The sequence below is a fragment of the Fundulus heteroclitus genome, chromosome 7 (genome assembly GCF_011125445.2).
Source record: "Fundulus heteroclitus isolate FHET01 chromosome 7, MU-UCD_Fhet_4.1, whole genome shotgun sequence".
NCBI lineage: Eukaryota > Metazoa > Chordata > Actinopteri > Cyprinodontiformes > Fundulidae > Fundulus > Fundulus heteroclitus.
Genome location: NC_046367.1, coordinates 12685131 through 12704134, shown reverse-complemented (window position 1 = coordinate 12704134; position 19004 = coordinate 12685131). Strand labels below are relative to the sequence as shown.

The window sequence follows — 19004 nt, the reverse complement described above, 5'->3', positions numbered from 1 at the left end:
TCACTTACTGTTTGGTGTCTATAATGAGCTGTGAAATTGACTTTACTGGGTTTAGGTAAAACAACAGCTTGGATGCAAAAACAACAACAACAACGTGGCACCAGACCAAACCCCACAGGGCCCTGAGCAGTCCTCCCACGTCACCACTTTCTGACTTCTGCAAAGCAACAGGGTCAGGCGGTTTTCATACACCCACCATCAGCAGGAGTGCCATGTTAGATTTGGCCATTGAATGATGCTGTTTGCTCAGGAATGATCGTGCAACATATATCGTCAATGGATACCAAAAAACAAGAATTATTGCACAAGTTTGAATTAATGCAGGGTTTCTACTAATCCACACAGATTTGACATTATACACATGCTCCCTTTAATATTCACAGAAATGTGCTTTGGCAAGTTGCTGAGAAAGCACGCTCTTTTTGAATGAGCCAGGGCCGTGGGAAGATTCTGGCTCCATATGACGAAATCATTTGTTTAAATCGTCCGGAGACCTGACTTTTAAACACAATTTCCAGAAGAGTTTAGCTCCGAACTATTTCCCATAAATCTGCTGCTGCCTCTATTATCCACACCAAAAGCAATTCTAATGCGTGTTTGGGATCATTGTCCTGTTAAAAACCCCCATTGGTGCCTAGATTTGAACCATCTACCTGCTGATCTGAAATAAAGTAGAATAATATAGATGTAGTCCTCCACCCCAACTTTTCCAACCCCTATGTCATGCACAAGCACCACCGTTCATCTTCTAATTACGAAACCTGGGCTGCATACTGCAATGATTGTATTGATTATGACTGAAACTCGTTTCAGACTCTTTTCTTTTTCTTTTTTTGGTAACAATCCCAGTATCGATCTTTGTGAGCTATAGCCTCCCAGCAAAATACACACCAAGTGTGGCCACTGAAGGCTGCAAAGGTCTGTCCTGTTGGCCGGTTATTAATTGGAAGACATGCAGAACACAAGAAACTTAAAATACTATCAACTCTGTCAGTTAGTTGGTATTGCCATATTGTCCACGCAGATTCTGGAACCATGACTGCAGTTTGTCGTTTTGTGCAGCTCTAGTTCTTATGTTTGAAAGACTTACCAGAACTCCCCCAAACACCCGTAGCAACTTTTTTATTTAGCGCTTCGTCCTTGGTCGGCACCTTCAACCGCCCATGTCAGGAAGGCCTATATCAGGGTTCAGTGGCTCACCTACGGCTTCAATTTCAAACCTTGTGGTTTTAGTTTTTTTTTAATTTTTCTTTTTTTGGAACGTGCCTAAAAGACAGGCTGATGCCAGACGAACAAGTAGTTAAAATTAGCTGCTCCAATTCTGCCAAAAGGGAACTCACAAGTATCAAGGCAGAATTATGCCGGAGCCTCGCTCATGTCTACAAAAAGCGTGTGTTTTCTCTGCAACTTGATAGAAGACATCCAATTCCGATGTTGGTGAGGGTGTATCTATATATTTAAACCAGCGTGTGAAAATTTTTAATCTTTGTAGATTAGATAAAATCTTCCTAACGTTCAAACTTTCAATTAGAATTCAATGAAGTGTAATGGTGCAAAATGATCCTGAGATTATGAAAGCATCGTTAAAAACCCAACAATGACAGGAAATCCATGCTGATGATTGGTGTTTGCAAACCTCTGACATGCTGTACCGGTCGTTAAGCACCCCACGCCACATCCATGGTTCCTAGAAGCAGGAAATGAAAAGGTTTTTCTTAGCTACCTAAATGGTATACATACATACTACATTTCCCAGAAGCAGTTTCAGCTCCAATCAGTCTTTGATTGGAGTGAAGAAGTTCCTATGAAGTTTTCTTTTGTTTTTCTTTGCATTACGTTTTTATTTTTTTATTTTTTTGCAATAGTTCAGTAAATAACAGGCAGAACAAGCCCTAAAATGTTGAGGTCTTTTTTTTTTTTTTTGCTGCAGATAAATGGGGGATCAGAAGGGCAAGAAATCTCTACATAGTCCATCTCACATTTAAAAGGTGCTCAACTTTTTTATCAAAGTGCAAATCTCTTGACTGGCCATGCCGCAGCCGTCCAAAATGTCCTGGAAGTGCATAGGATTAGATTCAGTCCTTTACAGGAAACAGTTCAAGTACTGCTCTTTTGATCTTACACAACTCCACCATCAGCGTTGACGAGGATCATTTTTTCTAAGTCCTTCTTGATGTCTGGAAAGCCCCGGAGCGCCTGCTGAAAGTCGTCCCAGGACAAAGAGAAGCACTGGCAGTCGGTCAGCGCCTTCACTGTGGCCAGATGCTTGCCTTTGGTCAGCACGCACGTCTCTGCAGACACAGAGGGAAGCGTAAGGCCGCGGTTAATGAGCGAGCAGACCTTAATGACGGGGGATGAGCTCTGACAGTTAATCTGAAATGAAATGAACAGACGTTGCTGCGTCGTTAGCGCCAAAGGTCCCGGTGCCAAACGGACTGGGGCATATTCCAGCTAAAGGCCGCCGAATTAAGCAAATGATTTAAAGCGCAGGGGCAAAAAAATAAATAAATAAATAAATAAAATGACGTGATCAATCTGCCAAATGGAAAAGGAGGATGTTTCACAGCAAAGCGTCGAACTGCCAAAGCGAAACAGAAAAACCAAGAGACTTTACAATTTGTAGCAAAATGCTCAAAATGTGCCCTGTGATGGAGACGCTGATCGGAATCATAGTTAGGGCCAAAAGTGCTAAAAAAAAAGATTTTTGTGTAACTTCTAAATGTTTCCATTAAAGTTAAATTGGAAATGAAAGGATTTTATGTTGCTTCAAAAAGTATTCATACCCTGTGACACAGGGTTGGAGAGAGATTTAAAGCAGAGTTAACTTATAAAATCCACATTGCAATATTTGAACCTTTTTAGCAGCGCACTCTTCAGTCCATCCTCCAAAAACGGAAACGGTGGCTACAAACCCACCAGGACGTGGCCGTCCACCTGAACTCACACTTTAGACTAGGAGCTGCAGAGATCCACAGCTCCACGAGGGAATCTATCCACAGGAAAACTATAAGTCAGGCTCTCTGTGAAGCTGGCATTGATGAAAGAGTGGCAAAAAGAAAGCCATGTTTTAAAGTCAGCCATGAAAAAAACAATTTAAAGAAGTTCCAAAGCTTATGGTTGCATTCTAAAAAAAAAAAAAGGTGAAAAGGTTCAAGGGATTTGAATACTTTTGCAAGGTACTGTATAAATAAATAATTGAATGAATTCATGCCGATAATAAATAAAAGGTTAACAAAAAATGCAAAGTGTATTATTTAACGTTAGGCAAAATGAAACGCTGAGATGATATTGAGTTCTTTTTTATGGGTTAGGGTTAATTAACTTCCAAACAACATTTCACTGGTTGTTTGGAAGTTAATTAGAGTGAATCATACTTAATCAAGAAAAGGGGGAAATCCTGCACTTCTCATCTTTTATGTGTGTATTATCCTTGGTTTACCAGTAAATTTGGAAATTGTGGTTAAAATATTTGTTAACAGTTGGTCAACATCAGCCAAGCCAGCCAACATTCATTAATGTCCTTTTCCAACTATTGTTTCTAGACAGACACTAAAACAGGATGAAAAAGGAGATTGGCAGTATAAAAAAATTAGATTTGGTAAAACTCTGGAGGAATAAAGTTGTGATTGAAATAAATAATAAAAAAACAGTGACAGTGCAGTTGATTCCACTGAATTCGCAAAATTTTACCACTTATCAAATAAAAATAACAACAACAATGAGAAGCTAATCACAGAAACAGAACAGCTTTCTTTGGGAAAAGACTAAACAAATAAATGCTGTGACTGAATGAATAAATAGTAACGACAGTGAAAGAAACCCTCTAATCTTGCTTACAAAGGTAAACATGTCCAATCTGAGGACTTTAACATTTCTCACAATTTAACCTGGGATGTAGAGGAAAATCAAGCCTACCTCCAAAAAAGTCTCCATCGCAGAGCTCCCTGTCGTAGGACTCAGTCTCCATCAGAACCTCTCCGTGGTCAATGAAGAACATGCGATCCCCGGGGACGTTCTGACGAACGATGACGTCACCCTCCTGGAAGACCTCGTAATGCAGCTTTTGGAGGATGTCGTTGATGAAGTTTTCGTCTCTGTTCTGAAACATTGGCACCTTCTTCAGCAGCTGGCTGCACATCACCATCAGGATTTGCTGGAAAATAAAAACACAACCCATGTCAAGGTTCAATTTTAAATGCATCTGTATTACAATTAAAAAAAAAAAAATTAAATAAAAAAAAATTAAAAAATTTATATATACACACACACACACACATATATATATATATATATATATATATATATATATATATATATATATATATATATATATATATATATATATATATATATATATATATGTATGTATGTATGTATATCCTTCCTATGGTGTTAGGGTCCCGACGGACCCGTTTTGAGTTTTAACATGCATAAAAGCACTTCATACATTTGTTTTTTGAGTTGAAACTTTTTGACTTTGTCAGGGACAAAGTAAAATCTTTTTTTTTTTTTTTACTAAATTATAAAGTGCTCTGGTGAAAAAAATGACTTTTGTGGTGTTCGGGTCATTTGTGACCCGGTTAAAATTTTCTATTATAAAACAATAAAAAATGCCCAAAATTAAATCATGAACACACAGTCAACCAACAGCCTCTTCCTCCAACCACTTGAGCTTCATTTAGGGGCTTTTCTCTTTGCCTTTTTGCAAGAACAAACAAAGGGAGACATGTCCAGGCTTGTCAAGCCATTTGAGTGTAGAGGTGGTGACTTGCAGAGTACACATCTCCAATTCACAGGATGCAACAATGAGGAGAAGATATGCTGTTAAAACAAAGGGGGCCACAAAAAAATATTAATACCAATCTTTTCATGGATAAGGGAGCCCAACCAGCTAAACAAGAGTTAAGAAAACATTGGATGATAAAAGATTGTTTTTAGGGTATTTTATGGCTGATTTAATACACGGGTCCAAAATGACCCGCTAACACTACAGATGGCAACAGAAAGCTAACACCAGAGAAAGGTTAAATATATATATATATATATATATATATGCCAACACATGTCAACATTGAATCAAGTTTAACTAATTCTCTTTGTTTAGAGATGCCACAGTTGGGAAATCCGATGATGACCATCAAATAATTCATACCTTCATTTAAAAATGTGTCCTGTGTCTAACCTATTTATTTCTCAGTAGATGTAAACATTTTTACAGCAAAAGACAAACTTATGTAGCTCGAGCATGATTTTGATCTATAACTGAAATATAAAGTAGTGAATTAAAGCAATAATTTCATTTACAACAAGCTAGCAAAAGTGTCGGTACAAAATGTACTTGTTAGACATGTTAGACGTAAGCGGCGCAGAGATAGGTATAGATCTCCGAGGTTTACCTCCTTGAGTGATGAGGATATTGTGTCCATGATGTACTTCTCATCAAACCACTTCCCTCCGTATCGGGCCTGGTAGTAGTTGCTGATGCGAAGCTGCAGCTCAGGTGGCAGCTTCATGAAGGCCATATAGTGCTCCAAGCGGCTCATCTTTGGAAAGTCACAGCATTACAGCATATGTAAATCTATGACATGATGCTTGAAGGGCAACTAGCTTCATATTTTAGAACCAGAACACCTAAACAACTTGAAAGTATAAACTATTTAGAAATCACAATTGCCCTTTCCATTGTTTTCCATTAGTTTTGAAAACGGACTTTGAAACAGAAATCCGTCTCTAATTTATACCCACTGCGACAGCTGTCTCGTTAGTTTTGCCCTAATAAAGGAAGTCAAAGTTAAGTTTGCCATATTGCAAGTACTCAGAGTTTTTTTTTTGCTCTTAGAAATAACGCTGTTGCTTCAAAAAAATCTTGCAGCAATATCGAAAACAGTATTGATTATTTATCTTAGTACCGTGACAACCCTAAGACATGTACAAACTGTCTACTAATCACAAAAAAACCCTGACAGTCATGGCAAGGACAGTATAGGAGAGGATGTACTTGCTAAAGACTAGTATGAGGACCTTGCTCTTGTATTCCTTGGCTGCTGGGTCGAGGTTCGCGATCATCGTTGTAGCGTTGGCGACAAGGATGGTGTACATCATGCAGCCGGACACCATGCTGACCATCACAATCCACATCTCTATGTAATCTACAGGGCAAAAAACAAACAAACAAACAAACAAACAAACAACAAGTGAGACATTTTAGGTACCTATCTGGATTTTTTATAAAAGCGAGAGATGAGGAAAAGGTTAACCCTCACTTGTTGGAGCGTCCATGGATCCATAGGAGAGAGCGATCATCTGGGAAAGAGCTCGGAAAACTCCCCAAGAGTACTTAACGATGACCGTGGCGTTCTGATAGAAAGAAGGTTACGTTGTTTTATCCACACTGACATGAATATTGACTAATTACCAGCCATGAATTACTTTCTCAAGACTTTCATCTAATGATTCGGTTCCACAATTAGTTGTAACTGGAAAATATTTATTATAGCCTATTACTGAAACCACCAAGTCAGCAAGTAGAATATAAAGGTGGGAGAAAAAAAAATAAAAAAGAAGAAAAACAAAAAGATTAAAAAAACCCAGAGGGGTAGGGTTAAGGGTTCTATCAAGATAGGCCTCTTAATTAATAGATCCATCTTCCTTCACAGTGTCTACATTTGGAGAAAGGCTTTGTAATGTTTACCATCAGGTTTTCCTTCCGAACCCAGCAGTCTGTGGGAAACTCCTCCAGCATGGGCACGAAGTACTGGATGCAGCCGTTCCAGTGACACAGCAGAAATATCATCATGAAGAGGGACAGGATGCGGAAGAAGAGCCGAACAACCTCCAGGTTTGCGTTTGACACCTGCCGAGGAGACAGGACACGAAGTGTGCAAACGTCACGGACCTGACAAACCTGGGCTAAAAGGCCACGTTGGACGTGTTCAGGTCATTGTCCTAAATTAGAACAGTGTATGTGGATGACGCAAAAGACTTGAAAAATTGTTGTAAAAACTTGATATCAGTTTTGAAGAATCAAACAAACAACCCTCCTGCTCAAGTGAAAACAGGCAAATTAAAGCTCGCCTAATTTCAAATGTAATTTAAAAGGTTAACCCTTGTGCTGTTTTCCTCATCAATGGCTACCTGGACGAGGAAATTGTTGGCATAGCTACAGAGCTACATTGTCTTATAGAGTCGTAATGGGAAAACCACAGAAGTCAGCAGCCAATCCAATTTCAAAGCAGACTCAGCTTGAATGCCACAACATTACCGCCAGCTCACCAGGGAAGACCTACTGCCTGGATGTCAGACTTGCCCCGGTAGAAGTTCTGCACAAGGAGTTCCAGGCCCTACAGGAATCACATATTCACCTCTCTCCAACCATACCTTTGCAGACTGGAAACATCAGGTACCTGGGCATCAACTCTCCCAACAGGCTATCACAAATAAATTACATCTCATCGCTCAAATTAATAGAAGACGGCTTCTTGAGGTGAATAACTCGCCCTTTCTCACTCATGGTTAGAGTTTCTGCAATTAAAACGATGATCCTCCCTAAAATAAGCTGCATCGTCCCAGTGATATCCTAGTTAAACCGTCTCAGATTTGGATCAAAAGCTTAGATTATATGAAATCCTTCATGGACATCTAAATCTCCACGCATACGTTTAAAAGCTGAACAAGAGGCTAAACATTTTTATGGATCAGAACTTCCAAACTTTTGTAAATAGTTCCTTGCGCATAGATTAAAAATATATATTAAAATGGATTTAGAAAAATCCATTAGGAAGTCGATGGATAAAAACGAGACAAACACCATAACAGGAAGTTTGCTTCTCAGATAGCATCAATATCAGAAGAAATAAACCCCTCAGTCAGATCACTCCCACCTCAATCTTACACCTCAGTATAAAAGCTTCTCGTTCTGTGGCTTCATTGTTTCTTCTAAAACAATAATAGCGTCAATGCAGCGCGGCGTGGAGATGATCAGCCTCTGGCACTGCTGAGGCTTTAAGGAAGAATAGGTTGCTTTATTGAGGGTCTGTTGTCTTAAGCTCGGATGCTGCACTCTGTGAACAGCCATCCTCTTTGCCAATTATCTTTAGTGGCTTAGCCTCCTCAGGGCTGCACTGGGGCTGCCTTGCAGCAAGAAGGTCTTGGGTTCCAATCTTAGTCTGCATGGACTTCATATCCTCCTCGTGCATGTGTGGTTTCTACTTTGACTTCCTCCCACAGTTCAAGGGCAGGACTGTTAGGTTAATTATTCTCTCTAAATTGCCCTCAGGTATCAGTGTGTGAGTGCATGTTTGTTTGTCCTGTATCTTCCTGAGTCACCTTGTGATGGACCTGCCCAGGGTCTACCCTGCCTCTCGCCCAATGACCGCTGCAGATAGGTACCATTGTTTTTTAATTTTTATACGCAGACACATATTTGCCATTCTAACTTCATGTAATCCACAAACAGACAAAGAAATCGCATGCTCTGAAAAATTAAAAAAATTAACAGAAATGCATCAAGCATGCAGGAGATACAGGCGCCCTGAGAGAATTCTTCAATGACAACAAAAGGAATGAGTCCGATGTATAAATGTTACCAAAACAAAAGCCAGAATCTGATGAGATTTAGCTCTAGATGAAAGGAACGGTTCAGTGAAAAACAGTGGCCGTTGTTGATGTTGTCAAATGAGGGCCCATACCCAGGGTGCCATCTCACAAGGGGCAGCATGAGCATTGAGTGGGGGGAAAAAACAAAAATTGACACTTGCTCTTTGAACTAGTTTTTAGTTCCTTATTTGCATGTCGGTTACCAGTAACTAGGCACCCACTCACGAGAGCAGTGTAAACATTGAAAAAAACAAGTGACTAAGTTAGTATCTAAATCTGAGATTGTGACTTTGAAATTTGGACTTAAAGTGTTGCCTGACCATGGTTCAAGAAATCTGCTAGTTCTAGTTCAGAATCTTAAATAGCTGTTCTAGTAAAACCTGAACTGGGTTCTTCGTCAATGAAAACTGCTATTTGAAAGAAAATTTTGAGATTTCGGGAAATTTTTTTACTGTTTGTGAAAGCAACAAAACGTTCTCCCAATGCTTTTTGGGCATGAGGGCCACATTGAGACAAATGGAAACTTCATTGTGAAATTCTGGGTTTTTAAGACACAGTTCAAATCTGTAATTGGTTGTTTCATTTACATAGAGGCTGGTGACATTCATTCAATAACTGCTACTGGGGATGAAATTGTGATAATCATCTCTGGAAAAGGAAACTGAGCTGAGCTGAGTAGTGACAGTGTGGTTCTTGAACTTACCTTCTCCACTTCGTTGAAGAACCTGACCAGTCTGGACACTCGGGCCAGCCGGATCAAGCTGAGGATCCGCACAAACATCAGTATCCTCATCATTTTGTTGGCCTTGGATGGATTGTCATCATTATGGTAATGCAAGTCCTAGCAATACAAACACGGTGAGTGGGACTTTAGTTCTTATGTTGATCTTGCAAAAACTCCAGCAGTATGTGAAATTTTCCTCCTTATTACCGCAAACAGCAGAATGTATCCGATTGGGAACGCTGCTATGACATCGGGTATGAACCATGTCCTCAGGTAACTGACTCTGATTTTTTTAATATCCAGGATAGCTTCCTGAAAGAGAGAATGGAGAGTGGATTGAGCATGCAGACTTCATGCAGCCTTGGCCATGAACAGATTTACAGGCTTTGAAACTCCATCTGATCTGACATTTAGGGAGTACTTTCAAAATAAAGCGTAATGCTGGATCAGACTTGTAGAGAGCAATATCTATCTATCTATCTATCTATCTATCTATCTATCTATCTATCTATCTATCTATCTATCTATCTATCTATCTATCTATCTATCTATCTATCTATCTATCTATCTATCTATCTATCTATCTATCTATCTATCTATCTATCTATCTATCTATCTATCTATCTATCTATCTATCTATCTATCTATCTATGTATGCATGCATGTATGTATATCTATATATGTATATAGATATATATATATATATAGATCTCTATATATCTCTATCTATAGCTATAGATAGAGATATATAAACCAGCCAAACACAGATTTGTAGAGATGAACTAAAAATAAATCTAGCACAACCAGATGTTTGTGTTGAAAACACAACAGACGGCTCGTTTGTGATTAGCAAGAACTCCGTGATTCGGTGAAAACAAATGGGATACTGACTGAAAGATACTTAATTGGAAACGTTATATACTCATTTACGGGGAAAACCGTAATCCCTGTTATAAAACCACACAGCAGGTGCCAATGTTGCCCGTATCTTGGATGGAGCTCAGTGGGAGGTTAATCTAGCCTTTCGTGTATTGAGTGGATTAGAGATAGGACAGGGATGGATTGTATGAGCTTGTCAGTGAGGGGATTATCGTCTTCCAGATTGTGTCTGAAAAATAGAGCGCGGCCACTCTCACCTCGGCGTCCTCCGTTATGATGCCCATCCGAAAGTTCAGCACCACATCCATCAGAAACAACGTGTCGGAGAACACATTGAAGCTCTCCCAGGCCAGTCCGCTGTCACCGTCCAGGAAGGCTATCTCCATGGGAATCCCAATCAGGTTCAGAAAGGTGATGGCCATCATGACCATGATGTAGTAACTCCTACGTGAGGACGAATAAAAAAAAAAAAAAAAAAAAGACTTATTTGAGTTTTTCTTGAAATCTTGTTTTGTAACTCTGAAAACTTTTAGAGGGCTGAAATTAGATGTTCCTGCTGCAGTGGGTGAGACAAGCCACATTATGCACGCTAAACACTCTGATAATGTAGCTACCCATCCCGTCAGCCAGGCTTAAATTGCCCAGCTCCAATTACTCTGCTCCCTGATCCCCATGGTTTTGTTGTTCTCTCTCTGTTTTCGCTCTATTTACAGACTAATAACTTCTATGTCTAAAAAACAAAAAGAAAAAAAAAAAAAACGTTTTCTCATCTTTCTGTGTCAACTCAAGAAAAAAGTATTGGTTTTATTGTCGTGTCTTTCCATTTATGCCAGAAATATAGTCTCTTTTATGTTTCTGTTTCTGCAGGGGTCGTGCTCTGATTTCAGAAATGCAATGCAAAGACACGTAACTGCAAAGCACCATCCAAAAGCGATGGCTCCCAAAAGAGGTGTAAAAAAAAAAAAACACTCAAAATAAACAAATCTGTTATTGCAGTGACTGAAATTTTTACTGCAATTCTCTTACAGTGAACCTGGGAGATCTTTTTGCCTGCCTTGCCAGTTTTTCTCACTCTTTGTGGTTGCAAGATAAACTTCTCCAGCCCCAGTTGCTATAAACCTTTTTTTATTATTGTAAATATGGGCTAGATCAGTCGCTATTTTTCTGTTGCAATGTCCTGACAAGTAATTCAGGTTACTATTTGAATGTCCATCAACAACACATGAATATATACAATATATACATTTATGTATATATATATGTATATATATATATATATATATATATAGATAGATAGATAGATAGATAGATAGATAGATACATACATAGATAGATACATAGATACATAGATAGATAGATACATAGATATAGATATATGTATATATGTTAGATGTCATTATATGAGTAGATTAACTTGGATGAAATGTTTTTTTTTCTAGATATGTAATAAAATATTTCCTATAGTCCTTTTTTAAGTGCTGCCAATTCATTTGCTGGTTGCATTGTTGCAGTAAGGTTTCAACAGCAAAGATTTTGGGCTAAGAAAAAAAGAGAAGAGAGACACTTTCCTCACACTAAATAGAATATTTAACCGGAAGTCTTTTGAAAAATTGTTTTTTCCTGTGATGTACTGTATGCTTTGGACATGCAGACAGTTGTGTGGTGTTCGTCACAATGATCATCGTTGTAAAGGTAGCATCATAGAGTAGAAATATATGGAAAAAAACTAATCTTTTAAATTGTTAATGGGCAAAAGATGACAAACAGATTCCTGATCCGTTTATCAAATGATATGCTGTAGCACCGTCAGCTTCTTTTTGTTTTTTCTTTAAATGAACCATAGTTTCTGTGGCGAAACATAAAAAGCCAATGTTGTATTGTTGTGAAACCAAAGCAACAGAACCCATAATGTTTAGATTTGGTCATGTTTGCTCTCGATACACACCCATATGTGTCTCACCGTAAAATCACCTTTAAAAAAAACTACAATTTTACAGTAGTGCAGTATTGCAGAATGCACCTAATGATGGGTGGCACTGGTTCAGTTTTCGTGCCATGACTGTTTCTGTTTATCGTTACAGCAAACATTTCCAAAAAGCTGTAGTTGTCTCACTTCTAAGTGAGGAAAAAGTGCTGTGGCACTTTTTCAGCCAGCTGTGCTCAGCAACAGGTAGGGGAGGGGCTGCTCTTCTATACATTCTATGGTGACCCTAGCTGTTTCTCCAGCATCTCATTAAAGTAACTTTAAACTGTGGATTTTAGCGCATTTAAAATGAAAACTTTATATAGCCGTCTTACATTCCTGATACTCATAACAGGCCCGATCCTTAATTTGCACATGAAATAACTATTATTTTTCACCTCACTGACCAAATGCTAAAATGCCACAATGAAAAATAGTTTCAATTCAATGCTTAGGCCGTTTTCCCTTTAATAATTCTTCCCTGCTGTTTATTTTTGTAATCAAATTACATCGACTGTTACAGAATTATAAGTACAAAGTGCGACAGGGATGAAAAGTATAGGGGACTGATGTGTGAAATACCTCATGGGGCTGAAGGGGTGAATGACAAAAACTCCGCTCTCCAGCTGACGCTTGCACTCCTTCTCCACAGCCACCTCGCTGCCATACACGTACAGGGACTGTCTGTTCAGCTGCGGCAGAAGAAGGGCTCTCCATCCACAGGTGGCTTTGGTAAATCCTGTGGTGGGACCTTTGAGTTTCTCCATGGACAAGCCTCGGTTCCCTCCGATCAGCTAAAAGCACAGGCCATCCCGCTCCCAGAGCTGCTCCGGCTGCTCCTTCGTCTTCTTCTCAGGATGAGCGCGTCTGACTCCAGCAGCTCCAACCTCCCCTCTTGGTCGCAAGGTATTTTTACATCCAGCCTCCCAACCTCAGGACTAACTGAAGCTGCGTGGAGTGAGGCGAGTGGATCCCCGCCTCCCCTGCTCAGTCCCTCCCTCCCTCTCTCCTTTCCTCCCTCTCTTCATTTTTGCCCTCACCCCACCCCTGTACTTCTATTCCTCCCAGCTCATCAACTATTCAGTATCTGTGCCTCATCCTCCAATGAATCAAGCCGTGTCATGGGGACATGTCCAGCTCACATTAATACTAAGGACAATGGTGGGTGAGAACGTCGCACATACTGTCATGGGAGCCAGACATCTGGCAGCATGCGCAGGGAGAAGTTCAGTCTGGGCCACAGTGCAGGTAATTAAACCCCGCGCTGGGTTACCTGATGCTGTACATACACTACACCTGGCTCCTTGATCCAACTCCTTGGGGTATTATTTGCACACAGATCATCCGTTAGAAAAAGGAAAAACATAGATTGGTATACGATAGAGTAAGACTGTTGTTTGAAAAAAGGTGTCTTTTTTTTCTATTCTAAGAAAAGTGTTTTGAGCCAGCCAAGTTAGATCAAATCAAAAATACGTTACATAAGAGGACAGTAAAATTAATCCAGAGGTCTTGACAGTGGGCATGATGAATAACCAGCATCCTATAGGGCAGCAGTTTTTACCCTTTGTGTTGCTTTTCTTCTTGCATAATTATACAGAAACACCGAAAACTCTTTCATACAGGAAAGAGAACACAAATAGGATGTTATCAACATGCCATTTCGTGAGGCTGTTTCTCATATAAAACCAAACACATCCATCAGCGCGCTTTTTAAAGATCTTAGCTTTGCTGTCAATACTGCAAATCCCTTGAAGTACTGCTGAAACCTATTTTTATGTTGCACTTTCCGTGTTTGTTCATGGGTCAGGGGATATCTCACCAACAGCATTTCAGGACAGTAAAGCTAACATCAGCCCACAGAATCCTGAAAACATGAGTACAGCAGGGTTGTGTGCTAAGCCCAGACACGTTTGACCCCTTCTCCCATCACAATACCTGGAACCACCCCTACTAATACCTAAAGTTCCTGCTGACACTGCTAGAGTGGTAATCACAAGATCTACTACATGCAGAAGGTACAACGTCTGGCCGAATGGTTATTAGACAAATGCCTGGTCCTAAATACCACAGAAACAAGTATGGTTGTGGATGTACCATGCAGTTCCCACGTTGGGGGAGGTCGTGGCATAGTGGTTAGGGCAGCGCGCTTGCACCCAGAAGAGGATGCGAGTACCAGGTTCGATCCCCAGTGCCGGCACTCTGGGTCCCTGAGCAAGACCCTTAACCCCAGAACGCTTCCCGGGCGCCGCACGGGTGATTTTAACCCATCACCCTTGCTCCCCAAGGGTGATGGGTTAAAAGCAGAGAACAAATTTCGTTGTAATGTATGTTTCAATGACAATAAAGATGATATTACTATATTACTATATTACTATTATTACTACTATGCCTTATCAGTGGGGTATAGGTGAAAAGGCTTGCTTCCCCAAATTTGGAGGAACCTAAATAACAGATATCACCAAATATCACCCCCACCTTGGTGATCCCAGCAGAGACGGCTCTTCCTGAGGAAACTGAAACGGGCTGTGCTAACCTTACATCTGTTAAAAACGTCTACAGACGTGAAAGAGAGGACATCCTCTGCCACAGAGCTGTACTGTAGACAGCAAAAGACATCTGTCCTGGGTGGTTAAACCAGCTCAGAACATTGTAGGAACTCCACTGCCTCCCTTTGACACCATACCATGTCCACAGTCTGCAAGGAAGGCAAAAATCAATCAGTTTGGACCACAGTCACCCAGGGCCGTCTTTCCTCAGGGAAAACACGCAGGACCCCCAAATCACAAACTAACCGGATTTGCAGTAGTTTGTTTCTGGTGACTGAGGCCTTCAAGTAAATATTACTTCTATCTACTAGAATCTAGAATAACAACCAAAATAGTTTTTGTTACTTTCTTATTGACAGTCACATTAATTTCCTTAGGATTTGGTAGGATTGCCTTTTCAACTGAACGACTTCGGAGAGACATTTTGACTGAAGCAATTCAGGTCAGTCAGTGAGAAAAAACATGTTGAAAATATGTTTTTTAATGTAATGTATGTAAAAAAAATCTGGTTTTAGATGTAGGTTATCTTCTGCAGCTGCCAAGTTTTCACCAATTGCTCTGTTTATTTTAACTTAATTATTTAGTTATTTACATTTTATACCACATGGATCCCAAAATAAATTTCATTCTGAACAGTAATTTTCAATAAATTACAATATGAGTTCTGAGGCTTGGTTGTCAGATTAAAAGTACTTTTTGAAACCAAAACCATTTAGTGTATCTTTCATTAAGCCCATCAAGCCCACATTTCTGTAGTGAAAATGTTTTTTTAATGCTGTGATGTAGCATTCTAAATCCTAAATGCCATGTTTTCATTTACTGCTGGAAAATCATCACAAATACCACAAATAAAGGATTGAAAACAGCCGCCTGTATGTAATCAATCAATATAATGTGTCTAATTTTGTGAATTTGGGTTATTGAAATAAAATTGATTTAAAAAATATTTGTATTTTATGAATGGATCTGTATATTGCAGCAAGACCAGACCTCCTTCAATCCTTGAATTTTTCCCGGTATAAATCTAATAGATCTTAAGTTTTTAGAAAACACAGTATAAAATGAAAAACCAAATAGAATAGAAAATAGTTTATTTTTTACCTAACCTATCCGAAATAGCCATCTTTCTGGCTGACTGAAGTATTTTCTGACCTTATTTGGTATAGGGAGACAAAAATATCCATTCATAATCAAAGAAAAAGAGTATAACCAGAAAAACTGCAAAACTGGAATGCCAACCACTCCCTTGATAAGGTCCAGAAACGTACATTGTGTGTTAAACCATGTCTCCCAGGCAGCTTAAAAGTATTTCTGGACGGTGAATATTAAAATCTGTCTTGATTTTATCCGTACAAGAGGCTTTGAGACTGAATTCCAATGAGACTCACAAGATCACCCCGATCAACATAAACATTGGTATTGGCTTCACACATAAGGCAGTACTAAATCTTTTTAGCTAATCAGCATCATATGGATATCAAGACATTGAAACGATGCTGATATTACAGTTTTCTCATAATATTACAGTTGTATTCTCACAATGTTCTTTGTTCTTGTACAGCCATTATGACTTTATTCTTGTAACCCCCCCCCCCAAAAAAAACATAAAAACAAGTCAGATGAGGGCCATTGGTTTTATTACGCAGAGAAGCAAAAAAATAAATAATTTCGTGTCATACAAACTTCAAAATGTCAAAGTTTAACCACATTTTCAATACATTTCAGAGTGCATTTTCTTGCAAATTTCTGACTTTACAACGTTAGGAATATACTTGTTTTATGATAGCAAATTACTGATTTTAATCATAGACATTTATAATGTTTTTTCTCAAAAGTATCAAGACTTTTTAACATTAGAGAACATCAAAGTTTTTTTCTTTAAAATATGTGAAATCAGTCTCAAAAATGCAGTTTCTTTTGTGGAAATGTACTCCTCTGTGGCTAATAATCTATTTTCTTTTATCAATGGCCCTAATACTCTGTCATACCTGTGTACTATCCATAGGTGACTAAAACATAACCAAAACGTCCTCAAAGAATGCATTACTAAATAAAATCCAAACACAGTGATAACCACAGCATCAGAAAACAGAACATATAATATTAATTTACATATAACCATTTTGAAAAACATGGAAATAACACTCTAAAAAATCTCAATGTAATTTACGAGGGCACATGTTACAATAAATGTATTAAGACACAACGCTTTAATTTCCATATTAAGCATAATAGTATCTTACCTAACCAAAGCAACGGCAAATATACTCTGTTACACAGAAACAACACGTGAACACTGTTGTGGTGGTAAATTTAAACACCACCACAACATGTAAACTCCCTGCAGAAAGGCCCTGATTTGGATTTGCATCCAGAACTTTATTTCTGCATGGCAACAATTAATTAAGATCCACAGCTATATAGAGAGTCTTTGATATGATTAGAACACAGCTGTTCCCAGATGCTGTCAAAGCAATCTGACCGAGCACGAAACATTTATTCACAGGTATGCAAATATAAACAAAGATATTCAATGCAAAATAAATAAATAAAAATAAAGACAGAACGATTTAAAGAAATCAAGAAAGGAAACGATATCACATCTAATCTCTTAAAATCAGAAGTGGCCAACATGGGCATTAGCTGTTGATCATAGACCGTGGGAAACTAAGGGTGCAAGAAGTTAAAGAATTTTTATTTTTTACAAAGCCAGATGTAATAAATAAATAATTTAAAATATAGTTGATTATTATCAATGCCCCTGACAGTCTTTAATCTTTTGTTATTGGCCATTGCTAGAATGACCCACACTCTGAAAAGTCTCGGTGTAATTGTACCTTGCAGATTAAGCCTATTTCTATGTATCTGTTCTATACAGTAGTTTTTTTTCCCCTCCTTCATCTCAACTAGTGACCTTAGACAAAAAAATGCTTATGCTTCTGTCTTTCCAGAAGATGCTGGAAGCTTTTTGCAGATGGTAAAAGAAGGTGGCAGATGGTCAGGACTTGTAATGTGGACCATTGCTCCTTCCTGAAGGCAGAATTCTGTTAAGAAGACCAAAATAAAAAGGCATGTTTTAATTGGGCTTGAATTAAAATGTACTAAATAGGCTCTCAGATTGACACAGATTTTGAAAAGATTCTGAAAAGATGCACTGAAAAAGAGCAAAGTGTGCAGAGGTACATGTTTTAACTAAAGGTGCACATCTATCACGCAGAAACGAGCAAACGAACAAAGTGCTTACTTGCCTGTTTATCTAGCACACAGCTGGCCCTCAGACTAGAGTAAGCGACGCGGTTCTTCTGCTTACGCACTGCTTTACTGATGCATTATACACGGGGCAGACATGTGAAAACCCATGGAAACCTAACTGAAAGACAGAAAAAATATTTACATTTTTTAAAAGTCCCACAACACCGCCGTATACTCTATGCTGCACTAGCAGCGGCAGCAATACATTTCTTACAGAACAGCCAAGAAGCCAAAGAAGTAATCTAGAAAAAGGCATTTCTGCGGCTGGTGAAGGTCATTTTCAGATCATGCACGTTTGAAATGACCAAAACAAGCTGCATGTGCATGAGCTGCATGAGTAATATCACAGGTGATGCTAATACAAAGTGGCACAAATGAAAGTGTTTTATTTCACAAAAAATACAAAGACGACAAAAACAAGATTTTTTTTTTTTACAGTCATGGTGGATTGTATAAATTATTGTAAATTACAGCTGTTTCTATAATTTATAGTTAGTCTAAAATACAGTCAATGGTAATAATTAATATTCATTACATTTTAATTTAAGCCGTATTTTGTGTTTTTTCTTTTTTTTTATGTAGTCTTTTTGGCTCTACATCTTGACTTAGTGTTAATAAGTTAAAAAGAAGATCTATTCTCGTTCTCATGTAATTCACATATTTGCTGCACCTGATTGATTTGTTCCACAGCAAAGCACTACACCAGCAACAAAGAGATTAGGCTATCTTCAAAATTACATAGTATGAGGAAAAAGGCCAATTTAACTTAAAGAAAAGCATCATTTATGATAGAAATATCCAGAACACCAACGATGACTCTGCAAATTAAAAGTGGCTGTAAGCATGATCAAAAGTAAATAGAAGATAAATCCAAAGAACATGACGCATGAAAAGTTGTTAGGTTTTACTAACTAAAGTATAAAATGTGCTATTTCGTGTTTATCTCATGCATGCAGCGTTGTGCACTGGCTGATCTGCGTGAAGGGGGAGAGACAGTCCTTTACAGTCAGCCGGCGCATGACCCGGGTGGCCGGGAAAATCACGC

General features: G+C 38.7%; 1 protein-coding gene across 1 annotated transcript; it reads right to left on the bottom strand.

The window, feature by feature from the left end:
* Positions 1 to 1851: 1851 nt before the first annotated feature.
* hcn5 (hyperpolarization activated cyclic nucleotide-gated potassium channel 5) lies at positions 1852 to 13089 on the bottom strand. Its single transcript, XM_021307321.2, has 10 exons — positions 12744 to 13089; positions 10456 to 10642; positions 9527 to 9631; positions 9299 to 9436; positions 6692 to 6853; positions 6264 to 6357; positions 6022 to 6149; positions 5397 to 5543; positions 3916 to 4153; positions 1852 to 2291 (listed from the first exon to the last, which is right to left on the bottom strand). Exons 1-10 carry the CDS (start codon positions 12926 to 12928, stop codon positions 2119 to 2121), a joined length of 1557 nt encoding a protein of 518 aa, XP_021162996.2. The 5' UTR covers positions 12929 to 13089; the 3' UTR covers positions 1852 to 2118.
* Between the last annotated feature and the right edge of the window lie 5915 nt (positions 13090 to 19004).

Excerpts from the sequence above, each read along its gene's own strand:
- hcn5 (XM_021307321.2), bottom strand. The coding sequence starts at position 12,928 with ATGGAGAAACTCAAAGGTCCCACCACAGGATTTACCAAAGCCACCTGT. Across the intron at positions 6,150-6,263 it reads ATCCATGGACGCTCCAACAA|ATTACATAGAGATGTGGATT; the intron begins GTGAGGGTTAAC and ends TTTGCCCTGTAG. Across the intron at positions 2,292-3,915 it reads CGATGGAGACTTTTTTGGAG|AGACGTGCGTGCTGACCAAA; the intron begins GTAGGCTTGATT and ends CTGTGTCTGCAG.